A 16,926-nucleotide genomic window follows, 5' to 3' on the forward strand; every position below is an offset into this window, starting at 1 on the left:
TCAAGATTTTTTTTTTTTTTTTGTGGTGCAGTTTCAAGAACCCTTAAAGGTCTTTAGGATGGCAACATAAGACTATGGCTTCCTGAGGACAAAGCAGAGGGACAGTCTGTCTCAGTGCACAGTAGATGCTCCATAAAAGCCTCACACCTACAAATGGCCAGCCGCTTCTGATTCTATTACTTTTATTAAATAGTGGGTTTCCACACATGGCTTTTTAAATAATCCAGGGAGGGGGAGAAGAGAGGAGGTCACACTTGGAACTCCCCTCCCCACAATACGTGATTATTTACATTTTAGCAACTGGACAATCCTGGCTCAGGAGGAGGTTGCAAGAATCTGCAAAAGTTGGAGGGGGGCGCCCCAGGAGAACAAACAGCAAGCCTTATTTCCCCTAGCCCATCCCCCAAAAAACCATCCATCCCATCCTAGTGTCTGGTGGTGTCTGGTGGTGTCCATCTTCCATTCCTTCCCAAATTATGGAAGTAAGGTTCTTCTCACCAGAATAAGAGCACTTGGGATAACAGAGTAGGGTCCCCTCACCCAAAAAAAAAAAAAAAAAAAAAAGGAAAAAAAAAAAAAGCCTTGGGTAACAGCAGGGCATTACCTCCCCCAGAATAAGGACTCCTGGGCTGAGGCAGGTAAGCAGCTTGACCCAATATGGGACCCTAGGCTAGGGGAAAGGGTCCCTTTACTAAAATAAAAGCAATTGGGGTATTGGAAGGAAAGCACCCTTGCCCAAGTAAGAGCATATAAACTAAGTTTGTGTGGTGGTAGTAGGAGGTGCCAATGTGGGGGTGACACGTCATCAGAATAAGAGTCCCGGGGCTCAGAATGGGAACAACTTCACTGAAATAAACTTCCTTAGCAAAATGAGAAGCAAGAACTTCCCCCTCCAGAATCAGGGACCACAGGTTCTGGGAGGAAGGCTCCTTTGTAGGATTGGGAAGGGAACTGGGCAGACTTGGTTTATGTCTTCTAACCCCTGATCCTCAATCCCTTACCTTAGTAATACTGGACTTTAATAACCGGTAATGACCTGTAAAACCAAGTCAACAAATGTCCGTCTATCCCTGTGACATGGCCATGGGATGGCTCTTCCGACCACTGGGGGCCAGACCAGGCCAGGCTTAGGGTAGCAAGGACCAGGCCAAAGGGGCGGGGCCTCCTTTGGGGGGGTTGAGGGGTGCATCCTCGGCTGGTGTTTGCATCCAGGGGTCCAGCAGGATCTCTTCCAGTGAGGGTCGGGAAGAAGGTTTGGGGGCCAGGCACCGGCGGATTAGGGCACAGCAGTCTGTGGGCCAAGAAGCAGAAGGAAGATTAGCAGTCAGTAGGGGATATTGATCCCTGAGAGGGATGGAGTCTTCCGGGCTGGGGTCAGTGAGGCCTCACCTGGGGAGACATGGGCAGGGAAGTGGAGCTCAGCTTCCAGAATCTCCTGGTCCCTCTCGAAGGGAATGTCCCCACACACCATGTCATAGAGGAGGATACCCAGTGACCAGACAGTGGCCGGGAGTGCATGGTACTGGTGTCGAGAGATCCACTCTGGGGGACTGTACACCCTTGTCCCTGCACACAAGCCAGGGGTTAGACCACTCACTCTCATGATGCCCTTCTCCAACCCCAAACTCCCCAGGAAGGATGGCCTCACCACAATTAAGAGCACTCAAGATAAAAGCAGAGTCCCCTCACTAGATAAAGAGCAGCTAAAATAGCAGAGTCCCCTCAACAGAATAAAAGCATTGAGAAGTAACAGGATCCACTGAGAAGTAACAGGATCCCTTTACCAGAGAAAGAATACTCAGGATAGTAACAGGATTCCCTCACCAGAATAGGAACCCAGAATAGGTTAGCGCACTGTTAAAAGATGGACTTTATCAGAGGGCAAGGCTGAGAATCCCCAGTATTAGCAATCGATCATCTTATACAGATGCAGTATGGGTCAAGGATTACAGGATACCCCACCACTGGAGGCCAAAGGTCACAAATCCATCAAGTAAAAACAATCCCTCCAGGGAGATTTACAGAAGCCTTACCATCAAAGTCAGTGTAGGGTTCATCATGAAGCAGGGCACCAGAACCAAAATCAATGAGTTTGGCACAGCCACGGCGTAGGTCTATCAGGATGTTCTCATCCTTGATGTCACGATGGACAACTCCACGGGCATGGCAATGCTGGATGGCTGCCACTACTTGACCAAAGAAGCAGCGGCTTGGGCCTTCACCCAGCGGGCCCTTCTCTGTGATATAGTCAAAGAGATCCTGGGCAGGCAAAGGCCGCTCGAGGACCAGCATGAAGCCCTCTTGTGTCTCAAACCAGTCAAGCAGGCGGATCACGCCAGGGTGCCCACCGCCTGCACCCACTTTCCATAACAGTGCCACTTCGAGTGGGCATGTGACTGAGTCTGACTGGGGGAACAGGTGGGGTGGGAAGCAGGGAGAGAAAAAAGACAGATGTCAGGGCAACAGCTCTGAGGCTTTTTACCTAAGCTCAAATCAGGGCCCCTTCTCCTGACAGTGTGTTGTTGAGCAACTCACTTCCCTTCCTGGGCCTCAGTTTCCCTAAAGACACAAACTCACAGTGATTGAGAGGGTGAAACCAGCAAAGAGCCTGCACAAGTCTTGCATGTAGTAGATCAATAAACATTTGAATAAAGAAGTTCAGCCGGGCACAGAGGCTCATCCCTGTAATCCCAGCACTTTGGGAGGCTGATGTGGGTGGATTGCTTGAGCCCAAGAGTTCAAGATCAGCCTGGGCAAAAAGGCAAGACTCCGTCTCTACACAAACACAAAAATTAGCCAGGTTTGATGAAATGCACCTGTAGTCCCAGCTACTCGGGAGGCTGAGGTGGGAGGGTCCCTTGAGCCCAGAAGGCAAAGGTTGCAGTGAGCCAAGGTCGCACCACTGCACTCCAGCTGTCTCAAAACAAACAAACAAAAATAGAAAAAACTGGTTTTTAACAAAAGGCCTTCAGCAGAAGCAGCACCATTATGTGGTATTTTGTTTTGTTCCCTGACATATCCCAGGAGATTAGAATAGTAACTTACACAGTAGGTGCTCAATAAATGTTAAACAGATGACAGCACTTGATAGCATCGGTTCTGACCAGCAGTTAGCACTCAATAAACACTTTATTGTGTAATGGTTTGTTTTGTTCACAGACCTATATGAAGCACTAGAACAGTGGCTGCTAACAAAGTAGGGGTGAATAAATATTTGTCAAACAGGTAAAACAATTAGTAAAAAATGCCCTAGCAAAAAATGAGCTCTCAATAATTGTGTAATACTTTGCTGAGTGTCTAGAGTTGTGTCTGTCACATAGTAGGTGTTCAATATACCTAATTTGTTAAACAGCTGAGTGATTTATTGCAAAGGACCTAGTACAAAAGGACTTAAGTGTTATCATGTATTTTGTCAGCATCACCAAGCACCTAGAACCAGTCAATAAAAAGCATAAACGTGGCCCTGCATAGTGGCTAACGCCTGTAATCCCAACACTTTGGGAGGCTGGAGCAGGCAGATCACCCGAGGTCGGGAGTTCGAGACCAGCCTGACCCAACATGGAGAAACTCCGTCTCTACTAAAAATGCAAAATTAGAGGCCGGACGCGGTGGCTCACACCTGTAATCCTAGCACTGTGGGAGGCCAAGGCAGGTGGAACACCTGAGATCGGCAGTTCAAAACCCGCCTGGCCAACATGGTGAAACCCTGTCTCTACTAAAAATATGAAAATTAGCTGGGCATGATTGTGCGCTCCTGTAGTCCCAGCTACTCGGGAGGCTGAGGCAGGAGAATCGCTCGAACCCGAGAGACGGAGGTTGCAGTGAGCCGAGATCGCGTCACCTCACTCCAGCCTGGGCAACAGAGGGAGACTGTGTCTCCAAAAAATTAAATAATAAAAATAAAGTATAAACGCTACTGGCTACAAAATCCGCCCCCCACCGCCTCCCGACGCCCTGCGCAGGAACACTTCGACCAGCAACCTTCTGGGCTGAGGTAGAGCCCTCTCCTGGCCAGGCTGCTGACTTGCACAGCAGCAGACTTTTTCTCACCAAGACGCAAAAATTCCGATATTGCGCAGGCGCACCCTCTCTCCCTCTGGGTCCCACGGGCTGCGTAGGCGCAATTTCCTCTAGAGCCCACCAGGGGGCGCTCCCAACGCTACAACTTGCCCAGACCCGCCCTGATGTCGGTTAGCGCTATAATGGCAGGAGAGAAGCAGCCACCATCACCATGGCAACCAGTGACCTCTGCCCCTCGTTCCCCGCCAGCATGCCCTGCGGACAGTCCCCCAGCAGTGTTTGGAAGGATGGGAAAGGATTGTTGGAGGGGAGAACCCAAGGCTCTAGGGGAATTGGGGTGAATCAGAACTGTATGTCACCCCAAGGGAGTATACATGGGCTGGCAGGAGCGTTCTCACTGTTACAGGGCCCAGGGAGTCATACATCCCCTGGAAAAGCAAGGAGGTGAATTCATCGTCAGTGATGGAATAGGTAGGTCAGGAAGGGCTCCGAAGGTACTCACCAAGGGGGACCAGCCCAGCACACGATTCCGGGGAATCACTTTGATGGCCACCTGGAGAAGAGAGGGCCATGATAAGGAGGCCAGCCAGTGATCCCCAGACCCCTCCCAGTCTAGACCTTCTGCCTACCTCCAGTATTCCTCCATCTACCAGCAGTCTAGTCTTTCTGGTCCCCAACCACACCACCCCACACAACTCATACCAGGGCGTCTCCCCTGCCCTACAAGTCCTCGGAACCAAGTTCATCTCTCTCACCTTCCTTAGCCCTGGGCTCTCCGTTCTCAGGGACCAGGACTCATCACTCCAAGTCCTGAGTTCTAGATTTCCTGATACCCCAGGCCCACAATCTTCCTATTTAGCTCTACGACACCCCAACTCTGTACCAGGGTCCTGGTCCGTATGACTTCACACTGGACACCTACCTCCAAAAGTCCCATAAATCTCACATCTAGCTCCCCGCTTTCCCACACATACGCAGCCTGGACCCTGGGGTCGAGGACCTCCGGAATCCGAGGCCCCCTGTCCCCTCACACCCCACACAACCCCCTAGACCGACACACACGCGCGCACACACACACACACCTGGCCCTCTACACACACTGCAGGCTCACTCCTCGGACACACACACACACCCCCCCGGTCCTCTACACACTCTGCAGGCTCACTCCTCGGTCAACCAGCATTCCAGGCCCAGGATCCCCGCCCCCGCCACACGCACCTTACCCTCCCAAGACCCTTGTGACGGATACCTGGAGTCGATCTGTGAGGCGGTGTCCTGCGAAGACGGTGCCAAAGCCCCCCTTACCCAGGAGGGGGCCGAGTCGGTACTCGGCCTCGAACGCTTCCCGATCCTTGCCTCCTACGCAGGCGGAGGCGAGGAAGTCAGGGTGGCAGCGTGCTGAGCCCAGCCACGACTCCCTCCCCCCGCGCTGCAACCCATCATTCCAGCCCACTCCGTCTGGTTGCAGTAGGGGAGGATGTGCTCACCTGGCGGCGGCGTGGGGGTCACGGGGGGCGCAGGAGGCCCCTGCAGAGGCTTAGTCAACATGGAGGTGGCGCTGCGCAGATTGAGTCCACTGAACCCGCTAAGCCCGCAGGGCGTGGACGCCCGGGGCAGCGCAGCTGGGGAGCCAGGGCTGGGGGGCGCCAGGGTGGAAGGTAGAGAAACTGGTGGTCCGGAAGCGCCCGCAGACGGCGCTGCGTTAAGATTCGCCGCGCGCGCCAGCCCCAATGCTACTGAGCCTGGGCACGCGCCTCCCGGGAGAGTCACCCTGGGCGACAGCCCCGCCCACCTGGCTTTGATCAATCCGGACGCGGCACCTGCTGTACCACAGCCAATCGGAGCCACTCCTTATTTGCATACCACCCTCATCGTTTCAAGCGCCCCCTTATGCAAATACACGCTCGGTTCTTCCGAGGAGGCGGGGCCTGCATTTAAATGAGGGGGCTTGAGGTGGGGCTCACACCAAGAGGAAACCGGTTCTGGGAATCCCTTTGCAGCACCGCACTTGTTTTGGTTGTTGCGCGGGGTTGTTGTTGGTAGTGGTGGCGGTGTGTGTATTTACACTTAAAAAATAACTGCGCAGTATCCTTTCCTGGGAAGTTGGTTTGCCGCCGCTGCCTGGATATTAGCACAGAGATAGCGCCAGGCCGGGCTTCTAAGAATCTATCCAGGACCCCGTCTCGAAAGGTGCTTGTCGGACTCCTTCACCGGAGTCTTCCAGGCTGCTTTCACTGGAAAGCTGAGGCCAGAGCCCTGGAAATATCTGGTAGCCAGGGAAGGGGAACCCACACCATCAACGCCACGGGTGCGCATTGGTCAAAGGCAGCATTGCCTGGGGAGTGTTTATTGGAGCTTTTAACCCTGAGCCCTGGGCCCAGTCAGCAGCTCTAGAATCTAGAACAGCAGAGGGTGGTTCTTGGGGGATGGGGGTGAGCCCAGAGTGGTGGTGGCATGGGCTGCACTTGGAGTTGAGAGAGGCAAGGACTGAGAGACATGATAGCGGCTGCTAGAGAAGTGGCAACCCTGACACAAATTTGTGAAAAACAGCCAGAGAAGGCGCCACACCCCAGAAAGAAAAATGCACTCCAAAGACAACATGAATGCCAGGATATACACAAACACATACTGTCAGACACATTCACAGAAACGACCTAGATACACATGCAGCCAGAGACTGACATACACTTTCAGGCAGGCACACTGTCAGAAAAATAGTTATGTCCTAGAATGACACCCAGAGATACACTGCTACAGAAAGGCACTCACGCAGACCTACATTTGCCATGTGATGACACAGAAACGTCCCGTCAAACACACTGGCAGAACTTGTCACAAACACACTGTCACCATCAGACATGCACTGTCACAGCAAGACTTGTACTGTCCCAGAAATGAGACGCAGAGTCTGTCACAGGAAGATACACAGATGCTCCAGGAACACACATGCACTGCTCTGAAGGCAGACATGTACTGATGTGATAGAGTCACATTTTGTGGCAGTGTCACAAAAGCAGACATGGATAGACCTGTTCAGACACAGACACACATACACCATGATACATGCAGCTTATCAATGGAACAAACTGACCAGAAATAGCTACCCAGAATCTGTTGCAGGAACACAAAGGGACATCCACCCCATCAGACAGAAAACACAGATGCACTGTCACAGACCCAGGCAGGCATGCACTCATCTTGGATTTAGACACAAACTGTCAAGAGATAAGAGTCCCACACTCGGCCGGGCGCGGTGGCTCAAGCCTGTAATCCCAGCACTTTGGGAGGCCGAGATGGGCGGATCACGAGGTCAGGAGATCGAGACCATCCTGGCTAACATGGTGAAACCCCATCTCTACTAAAAAATACAAAAACTAGCCGGGCGAGGTGGCGGGCGCCTGTAGTCCCAGCTACTCGGGAGGCTGAGGCAGGAGAATGGCATAAACCCGGGAGGCAGAGCTTGCAGTGAGCTGAGATCCGGCCACTGCACTCCAGCCTGGGCAACAGAGCGAGACTCCGTCTCGGGAAAAAAAAAAAAAAAAAAAAGAGTCCCACACTCAGTCACCATCTGACACACCTGGAAACAAGCCCTCATCACACACACAACTGGAGACACTGTGAGCTGCACATGAAGACTCGGACTCACCACAGTCACACACACACAGACACCACCAAAAAAGCATACATGTATTCTCCTTTGTTCACCCAACATTATTAGGGGTTGGTTTGCTATAAGCCTGCCAGGCCTTGGTGGGGATGTTGATATTAGAGATGTACAGATAAGTCAGGCATCAAACCTGTGCCATGAAGTTTATCTGTAGTACAGTTACTGGGGAGATTTTTAGATAGAAGTGAGAATGTGAATGGGCTTCTCAGCAGGTGACCCTCTACCTATCTTGAAAGACAAAGAAAGTTGGTGGCTCGGGACAGGGGAGGGCAAATTGCAGGCAAAAGCCAAGAACACTGGACAGAGCAGCGAGAGATTGGCAGGGGCCAAATGGTGCAGGAACTTGTACAAAAAGGATAGTACTACCAACATTTATGCTCTCAATGTGCCAGGCACTGTGCCCAGTAGTATATACTTGGATCATACATATTCCCTCTAGATGATCACAAGCAGGCAGTATGAGGGAGTAGATAGCACTTTTTTTTTTTTTTTTTTTAAAGACGGAGTCTCGCTCTGTCGCCCAGACTGGAGTGCAGTGGCGCAATCTCGGCTCACTGCAACCTCCACCTCCCAGGTTCAAGCGATTCTCATGCCTCAGCCTCCCAAGTAGCTGGGATTATAGGCACGTACAACCACACCCAGCTAATTTTTGTATTTTTAGTAGAGATGGGGTTTCTCCATGTTGACCAGGCTGGTCTCGAACTCTTGATCTCAGGTGATTCACCCACCTCAGCCTCCCAAAGTGCTGGGATTACAGGCGTGAGTCACTGCACCCAGCCTAATCACCTCTTGTACAGATGAGACACTTGAAACTCAGAGAAGCTATGAATTGACCAGGGCCACACAGCTAGAAAATGCCAGGCAAGGTTTCAAAGCAACTCTACAACAAATAGATGCTTGGCCATTGGGTTCCAGAGACACCCCACAGCCAGCCACTCAGCTAGTCATGCCCTCAACTGCAGAGCCAGACACACATCCAGCCAGAGGGTCTCCATTATCATGGCATGGTGAAAAAGATGCTTGAGAAAACCTGGGGGCCAGCCAGCCTTCTTTACCTTGGATTTACCCCTAGGAAGGGCAGGGAAAGAGGTGTCAGACTGGGGGACAAGAAAAAGGGTTTAGCCATCCTTCATCTTCTAAAACCTAGTAGGGGAGGCCTCTTTGGTTACTTCCACTGAACTCATGTCGCTACAAAGTATTAGTTGCACTTTTCCAAGGTTTTTCTTCATCAGATCATGATAAGGAAAAAGCAACATTCATGGTGAGAAGCAGGCAAAGAAGCTGGAATTCAGGCAGGAAGTTCAAGCTCACAGTCCTCTGCTACCATCACACCCCCAGGAAATAGGGTAGGCAGGGGTGGGGTCAGCAGGCAAAGATGCAGCTTTTCCAGTGGTAATAGGTTCAGAAGGAGGTTTAATAAGCAGCAAATCAAATACAAACACCAGGCCCCCAGAGAGACCCTGCTGGAGAGCACTCACACCTCTGAGATCAAGCCAAGGTCCGTGCCATTGCCTCCTCTGCCCAGAGGCCCACCCAACCCCTGCCCCACATAGAACAGAGCTGCTCAGGGAAACTGACATTTGGTTTTATTGTGCCAAGGACATTACAGATGGTGGATCTTGTCAACACCTGCAGGGCACGGGTGCCCCATCTACCAAAGCTGCTCCCACACTCCTTATAACTCAAATCCCGGGTGGCAGCCATAATCCCCAAAGATGCCCCCCACCCCAAGATTCCAAAGAGGCTAGTGGTGGTGGAAGCAAAAGGAATGCAGCAAGGTCAGGGTTTCATTGTCCAAGCCGGCCTGACACCTGCCGCCCTGCCCTTGCCCAGTGCACACCCTAGACCCTGGGCCGGCCTCCACGCAGCTAGATGCCAGAAGACAGCAACCCACATCTTTGTGCCCTCTTCCATGCCCCATGGCCTGCCTGCCCAGAGAGATGCCACCTTCACAGAGCCACTGCTGTCGTCTATATCATTTTTGATTAGTTGATTTTATAAGATAAAAGTACATTTTAATAAAGAAAAAATTCAACATTGAAGGCTCAGACGTTCTTGGGGTACTGGGAAGGGAAATTTCCCACTTCCTCCTCCCACCTCCCTGGCATGAGTGTGGGTGGGGGGGGGCAAGTTTTTCTCATCTTGGAAGGAATGAGGGGCAGGGAGACTTTCCTCTGTCTGAATGTCTCTCTCCTCTGGGGCTGCCTGGCTGCCAGTTGGTCTGTCTCTGTGTGCCTCTCGTCTATCTTCGGCACCCTTGCCCGAGTCCCCTGTGGAATGCAGGGATGGTTCTGTGCAGGGTGGGGGGGGCAACAGGGCACGTCAGCTGGCAGAGAGACAGGTGATAGTGGCAGCAGCAATGAGAGGGAGCACAGGGGTGGGCTAGCCAGGGGGAAGTGAGAAGGAGGGAAAAGAGGGGAGAGCAGAAAGAACAGAAGGAGGCAAGAGGGAAGAAGCCAAAGAAGGTGAGGTGGCACCGGAGAACAGGAGTACTGGGGTTGGGAGATGGTGTCCAATCCCTGGGTCTCCATCAACTCTTGTCTGGGGGCGGGTCTCTGTGCACTTTATTTTTCTTCATACTGTCTAGGTATTCCTGTTGGGACACTGCCAGCACCGACGCTAGGATCTCATCATCATCCCAGTCATTCAGACCTGCTGGGCGAGAGGAAGAGGAAAAGGATGATGGAGCGCTCTCAGCCTGCCTTCTCCTCACCCTGTGCCGACGTCTGGGACTCTGGAGAAATCCCATAGGGCCCTTCTCACTCCCTTCTCAAACAGAAGGATCTGCTAGGCCTGTGAAACCCCACTTAGACCCCAGACCCTTCTGGGGCAAATTCTTTGGGTCAGAAAAATCCCCTCCAGTGCCTCTCCCTTGTTTTCTTGGGGAGACGGCCAGAGGCTCCAGAAACCCCCTCTCAGGACTTGCCACTTCTTCCAGTCTCTCCCAGCTCCTAGCAGCCTCCATCCCCCCAGACAAAGGAGGCTTACCAAAGGCAGAGGGGGACATCTGCTGAATGAGGGCCCGGCACTCCAAAGCAGGGTAGAGGGACACAAGGGGGGAAGTTGCCCGGTCAGCCCCTGCCGAGAACTGACTGCTTGTACCTGAAGCAGACGGACAGTCAAAGATAGGGACCCAGGATCCAGGACCCAGGACCCAGGCAGTGCCTCCTAACTCCCAGCACATTCCCTGTGGGCAAGTCACTGACCTGGCGCACAGGGCGAAGGAGGTTTGGCAAGAGCTAAAACAGTGCCTGGGGAAGGGGGCTTGATGCCCAATTCAGCATGCAGCTCAGGATGCTCAGGTGATGAGGCTGAACTCCGCTGCCGTGGGGACCGGCTAGTCCACTCCTCCAGGCCACTGGAGGCTGCTGCTGTGGCCGAACTGCATGTGGCACTGGCTTTCCGGGGCTGCAGTGGGGAAGGAAAATGAGTAAGGACCACCAGCAACCATGACCTTCCTGTGACCCATCCCTGAATGCTGACTCCCTTCCCAGGACCTTGGCTATGATACAGCTTCTACATAGGTCAACATCATCCCGATTCACACGGTGGACCACAAGGCTCCTCACAGGACAGAGGTGGAGCTCCTTACCCTTTCTCTCACACCCCTACAGTCAATCTGACAGGAAACCCTGTTACCTCTATCTTGAAAATAGATCCCAAATCCAACCCCTTCTCACTACCTCCACTGCCAGCACCGGCCACCAGTCACCTGGCCTACTGCAGAAGCCTCCTCCTCACTGGCCCCTGCTTCTGCCCTCACTCACGAGACTCCACTGGATGACTAGCAGGCAAGGCAATCTTGTTAAATCCCCAACCACATCCTGTCTATCCTCTGCTCACAATCCTCCCATGGTTTCTGCCTCGCTCAGAGTAAAAATCAAAGTCCTCGCCACAGCCCACAAGCCCCTACCCAATCGGACCCACAACCTCTCTGACTTCATCTACTTCTACATTCTGTTCGGATGTACTGGCCTCCCTCTGGGCTGTTCCTGAGTCGCACCAGGTGTGTGGGCCTGCTGCCGTCCCCTCCATGTGCACTCAGCTCTCACCTTCTTTGAGGCTCAAATCTCACCTGCTCTGAGGCCTACCCTGACTGTGCTATTTCATACTGTGAACTCACATCTCTGCTCGGCCCCTTTATCCTGGCTCTACACTTTCCATCCACAGCATTTCCCAACTAATTTATTCATTATGTTTATTGTTTATTTTGTTTCACTCTGCAAAACTGTGAGCATCACAAGGACGGGGATCTTGGTCTGCTGGGCTCACCTATGTATCCCCCTATACTGAAAACAGGGCCTGGCACAGACTGGCAGTATTTGTGGAATAAAACTCAGCTCCTGCCAGCCAACATCTACAATCACTCCAAACTCCTTGTGATTTTACAATTCCTCAGATACTTGTCTGCCCTGCCCCTCCCTGCTTCCCTAACAGTTCAGCCTTCCTCTGTGAAGACTAACCAGAGCCCCCACCTCCACTGATCTCCCAGCCAGGGTCAAGGACCCCACCAATGAGTTGTCACCCCCAACAAATGAGATCGCTGAAGGCAGAGTAGTCCAGATCTGATGTCACATTCTCAGTAGAGACCTGGCACACAAGGGCAGTCAACGAAAGCTTGTCTCTCTGAAACTATCCATTATTCCCTAGTGTCACCAGCAGCATGGCTGCCCTCCTCTCACTCCTTAAGTGCCTATTCTGCACAAGTATTTAAAGTTCCAAGGTATAATGCCAAAACTAAGACCAAGATGAGTTAGATGGTGCTGGATGCTCCCTTCCCTCCCAGATGTCAAAACTGCTTAATTTTTTTTCTGCTCACTTGAGGGCAAATCATGAGAAGTAATGGATTCTTGGCCAAGCCTGTGACAGAGTCCATAACCCACCTGGCTGGGGCCGCGGACCTGGCGGGCCTGTTTCTCCTGATCCCGCAACCACTGCAGGTAGGATTCCCGAGCCACCTGCTCCTCGATGGCCTCATTTGTGGCCTCCCAGTCCGTGGCCCGTTTCTTGTCTTCTAGCATCTGCTGTTCGATCCACGACTCCTCCGATGTTTTTATGGCATTCTTCATCAGAGACTGCTCTGCAAACTGCAAGGAGGGAGAGGAATAGGGATGTGCAATAACACACTGAACCTGCCCAAGAGCCAGAACAGGCTCAGCGAGGTAGGCTCAGAGGCCCTAGAAAAAAAGGAGACAGGAAAGCAGGTACTCCCACAGAGCAACCCTCCGCAAACTACGTCATGATTGGGGACCAGGGTAAAGCAGGCTTGGGATGTGGAACCTGTCATTCCAAACTCCTATGCTTGGAAGACCTGACTCCAATCCCCAAACCACCTCAACTGAGGCACTGAGACTGGGGCAGTCAGGTGTCTTCCAACCTGGGCTTTTTTTTTTTTTTTTTTTTGATACGAAGTCTCGCTCTGTCACCCAGACTGGAGTGCAGTGGCGTGATCTCGGCTCACTGCAACCTCCGCCTCCCAGGTTCAAGTGATTCTCCAGCCTCAGCCTCCCAAGTAGCTAGGATTACAGGTGAGCACCACCACCCATGGCTAATTTTTTTGTATTTTTAGTAGGGACGGGGTTTCACCATGTTGGCCAGGCTGGTCTCGAACTCCTGACCTCAGGTGATCCACCCGCCTCGGCCTCCCAAAGTGCTGGGATTACATGCGTGAGTCACTGCGCCTGGCTCTGGGCCTTAATTTAAAGAAGCCCCATCCAGTGATGACTGTTTCATAATGTTGAGGCCTTTCTCACACATGAGCAGATGAGACACATAAAAAAATTAGCTATGTGAGCACAAGGTGGGAGTATTCAAGCATGTGAGGGGTTAGGGGAAGCAGTGGGTGTGTGAGGGAATAAGGGGGCAGTATCAACATGGATGGTGTGGGGTGCTATGAGTTACAGGACACTACATCAGAGTACTGTTTTTCAGGCTGTGAGATCCAACAGCATTTTTAAAAAATAGAAAATATCAGAGTATATCCCAGGGAATAAGTGCAAATATTGTTTCATGAAGCTTTAGTTAACATTATTTTAATGCACATATATACATCACACACAAATGCATATACGTTAAGTAATCATGTAAAATGTATTCTTTTTCCTGCAGACCTTACATTCAGATAAAATGTAATTTTTCACTCTGAATAGTTTAAAAAAAAAAAAAAGTGAAACTATGTTAGAATAAGCCAATTAAAAAAGTTAAAAAATCTAACCACTCTGGCAGTGTTAAACACACTCCAAGTGTTTTTTCTACTTGCTCACTCAACAACAATCAACACAGGAGACTTCTGTGACCAAATGTGCGGGCTGGGGGGAGGGTGTTTTCCCACACAGCTAGCAGCTAGCAGCAGACACCTGGTGTCCCTCCTCCAATGCAATTCAATACCTAAAGAGAGTCTGGGATCCCACAAGTTGAGGGCTCAGTCTCACAAGACTACCCCCACTCCCGTTTGAACACCAGTCGAAAGTCTGGGCCTCCAGAATTTCTGACTGACCGGCTATAAATTGGGATTCCTACAATACTTTTTGGGGGGTTCAATTAACTTGCTTAGAGCAGCTCACAAAACCTAGGAAACATGTCTGCCAGTTTATTATAGAGAAAATTACAAAGGATACAGATGAGATGCACAGAGTGACATATGGGGGAAGGGACGTAGAGCCTCCATTCCCTCCCTGGGGTGCCACCCTCTAGAAACTTCCATGTATTCAGCTACCCAGAAGCTCCCAGAACCTAATCCTTTCGGGATTCTTTGGAAGCTTCATTATGTAGGCATTATTGATTAAGCCATTGGACATTGGTGATCAACCTAATCTTCAGCCTCTCTCCCCTCCCCAAAGGCTGGGGGATGGGCTTAAAGTCTCAAACCTCTAATCCTGCCTTGATCTTTCAGGTCACCAGCCCCCATCCTGAAGCTACCTAGAGGCTGCCAGCCATCAGTCACCTCTTTAGCATACAAAAAGGCATCACTTTGGAGATTCTAAGGATTTTAGGAATTGTATGCCAGGAAGTCACAAACACAATTCACCAAAGAAGACATACAGATGGCAAATAAGCATATGAAAAGATGCTCAACAGCATTTGCCAATAGGCAATTGCAAGTTAAAATAATGAGATACCACTACACACCTAAGAGAATGGCTAAAATCCAACACAATGACAGTATCAATTGCTGGTAATGCTGAGCAACAGGAACTTCCAAATCTTTATGCTGGGCATGCAAATAATACAGCCACTTTGGAAGACAGTTTCTCAGTTCCTCAAAAATCAAAACATAATCTTACAACGCAATCCAGCAATCTTGCTCCCAGGTATGTATACAACTGATCTAAAAACTTATGTCCATAAAAAAACCTGCATGCACGTTACAGAAGCTTTATTCATAATCATCAAAAACTGGAAGCAATCAAGAATGTCTTTTAATAGGTGAATAATTAAACTGGTACCTCCATAAAAGGAACATTAAGTGATAAGAAAGAAACCCACTAACAAGCCATGAAAGAACATGGAGAAACCTTAATGCATAATGCTAAGTGAAAAGAAGCAGTCTGTCACATTGACCATTTTAATTTCAGGGCCAAAAAAAGCAATTTGGCTGCAGGATGCTCACCCCTGCAATACCAGCACTTTGAGAGGCCAAGGCTGGAGGACCACTTGTCCTCAGGAATTTGAGATCGGCCTGAGCAACACAGTGAGACCCTGTCTCTACAAAATAAAATTATTTTTAAAGTTAGCCAGGCGTGGTGGTGTGTACCTGTGGTACCAGCTACTTGGAAGGCTGAGGTGGGAGGATTGCTTAAACCCAGGAGGTCAAGGCTGCAGTGATATTGCGCCACTGCACTCCAGCCTGGGCAACAGTGGTACAGTCTTAAAAAAAAAAAAAAAAAGCAGTTTGAAAAGGCTACATAAGGCTACATACTGTATTATTACAATTATATGACATTCTGAAAACGGCAAACCCACAAAGATAATAGATTAGTGTTTGCAGGAAGGGGGAGGAAGGGAGGGGTAAGCATACATATGGAATATGAGGAATTTTAAGGGTGGTCAAACTATTCTGAATAATACTGTAATGGTAGTATTTGTCAAAACCCATAGAATGTATAACACAAAGAGTGGACCTTAATATATGCTATTTAAAAGAAAATTAGGAAGGTTGGGAACGGTGGCTCATGCCTGTAATCCCAGCACTTTGGGAGGCCAAGGCGGGTGGATCACCTGAGGTCAGGAGTTTGAGACCAGCCTGGCCAATATGGTGAAACCCTGTCTCTACTAACAATACAAAAATTAGCCAGGCATGGTGGCATGTGCCTGTAATCCCAGCTACTCGGGAGGCCGAGGCAGGAGAACTGCTTGAACCAGGGAGGCGGAGGTTGCAGTGGGCCAAGATCGCACCACTATACTCCAGCCTGGGTGACAAAGCAAGACTCTGTCTCAAACATAGAATAAAACAAAACAAAAAAATAAAATAAAATAAAATAAAAATTAGAAGATCTATGGCCGGTGCAGTGGCTCACGCCTGTAATCCCAGCACTTTGGGAGGCCGAGGCGGGCATATCACCTGAGGTCAGGAGTTCGAGACCAGCCTGGGCAACATGGTGAAACTCTGTCTCTACTAAAAATACAAACATTAGCCAGGCGTGGTAGTGCATGCCTGTAATTCCAGCTACTCGGGAGGCTGAGGCATGAGAACTGCTTTAACCCAGGAGGTAGAGGTTGCAGTGAGCTGAGATCATTGTACCACTGCACTCCAGCCTGGGCGACAGAGTGAGACTCTGTCTCAAAAATAAATAAATTAAAAATTAGGAAATCTGAGATCCCAGCATAGAATGCAAAAATGTGACAAAATAATATAAATGTATTACAAACATATGAAACAAGCTTGGCCGGGTGCGGTGGCCCACACCTGTAATCCCAGCCCTTTGGGAGGCCGAGGCAGGTGGATCACAAGGTCAGGAGACTGAGACCATCCTGCCTAACACAGTGAAACCCTGTCTCTACTAAAAATACAAAAAATCAGCCAGGTGTGGTGGCGGGTGCCTGCAGTCCCAGCTACTCAGGAGGCTGAGGCAGGAGAATGGTATGAACCCGGGAGGCGGAGCTTGCTGTGAGCCGATATCGCGCCACTGTACTCCAGCCTGGGCGACAGAGCGAGACTCCATCTCAAAAAAAAAAAAAAAAAAAAACAACCTCATTTGAAGGAGGTGGAGGTGGTACAAATAGGTCACTTTCAAAATGAA

At 50.5% G+C, this 16,926-nt stretch overlaps 2 protein-coding genes across 12 annotated transcripts in view; both read right to left on the reverse strand.

Annotated features, from left to right (window-relative positions):
- Nucleotides 1–165: 165 nt before the first annotated feature.
- On the reverse strand, nucleotides 166–6,354 carry PIM2 (Pim-2 proto-oncogene, serine/threonine kinase). The gene is made up of 6 exons (XM_010362580.2): nucleotides 5,508–6,354; nucleotides 5,270–5,379; nucleotides 4,523–4,573; nucleotides 2,034–2,406; nucleotides 1,390–1,566; nucleotides 166–1,291 (listed from the first exon to the last, which is right to left on the reverse strand). The coding sequence occupies exons 1-6, from the start codon at nucleotides 5,566–5,568 to the stop codon at nucleotides 1,128–1,130; spliced, it is 936 nt and encodes a 311-aa protein (XP_010360882.1). The 5' UTR covers nucleotides 5,569–6,354; the 3' UTR covers nucleotides 166–1,127.
- A 2,897-nt stretch (nucleotides 6,355–9,251) lies between these two features.
- OTUD5 (OTU deubiquitinase 5) overlaps nucleotides 9,252–16,926 on the reverse strand; it is a 36,104-nt gene continuing 28,429 nt past the window's right edge. For 4 of the 11 annotated variants that reach the window (XM_030933771.1, XM_030933778.1, XM_030933776.1 and 1 more), the window contains 4 exons: nucleotides 12,571–12,774; nucleotides 10,894–11,095; nucleotides 10,676–10,789; nucleotides 9,252–10,342 (listed from right to left, as the gene is read on the reverse strand). In XM_030933771.1, the coding sequence (XP_030789631.1) occupies nucleotides 10,218–10,342; nucleotides 10,676–10,789; nucleotides 10,894–11,095; nucleotides 12,571–12,774 (645 nt within the window). In that variant the 3' untranslated portion in view covers nucleotides 9,252–10,217. The remainder of the gene's footprint in view (nucleotides 10,343–10,675; nucleotides 10,790–10,893; nucleotides 11,096–12,570; nucleotides 12,775–16,926) is intronic. The other 7 variants (XM_030933777.1, XM_030933779.1, XM_030933781.1 and 4 more) reach the window with 4 other exon arrangements.

Source organism: Rhinopithecus roxellana, chromosome 7 (genome assembly GCF_007565055.1).
Source record: "Rhinopithecus roxellana isolate Shanxi Qingling chromosome 7, ASM756505v1, whole genome shotgun sequence".
NCBI classification, from domain to species: Eukaryota; Metazoa; Chordata; class Mammalia; order Primates; family Cercopithecidae; genus Rhinopithecus; species Rhinopithecus roxellana.

Bases quoted from the DNA above. Each gene is read 5' to 3' on its own strand.
- PIM2 (XM_010362580.2), bottom strand. From the start codon at position 5,568: ATGTTGACTAAGCCTCTGCAGGGGCCTCCTGCGCCCCCCGTGACCCCC. The intron at 5,380-5,507 runs GTGAGCACATCC...CCGCCTGCGTAG, and splicing joins GACCCCCACGCCGCCGCCAG to GAGGCAAGGATCGGGAAGCG. The intron at 1,567-2,033 runs GTAAGGCTTCTG...GCTTGTGTGCAG, and splicing joins ACCCTACACTGACTTTGATG to GGACAAGGGTGTACAGTCCC.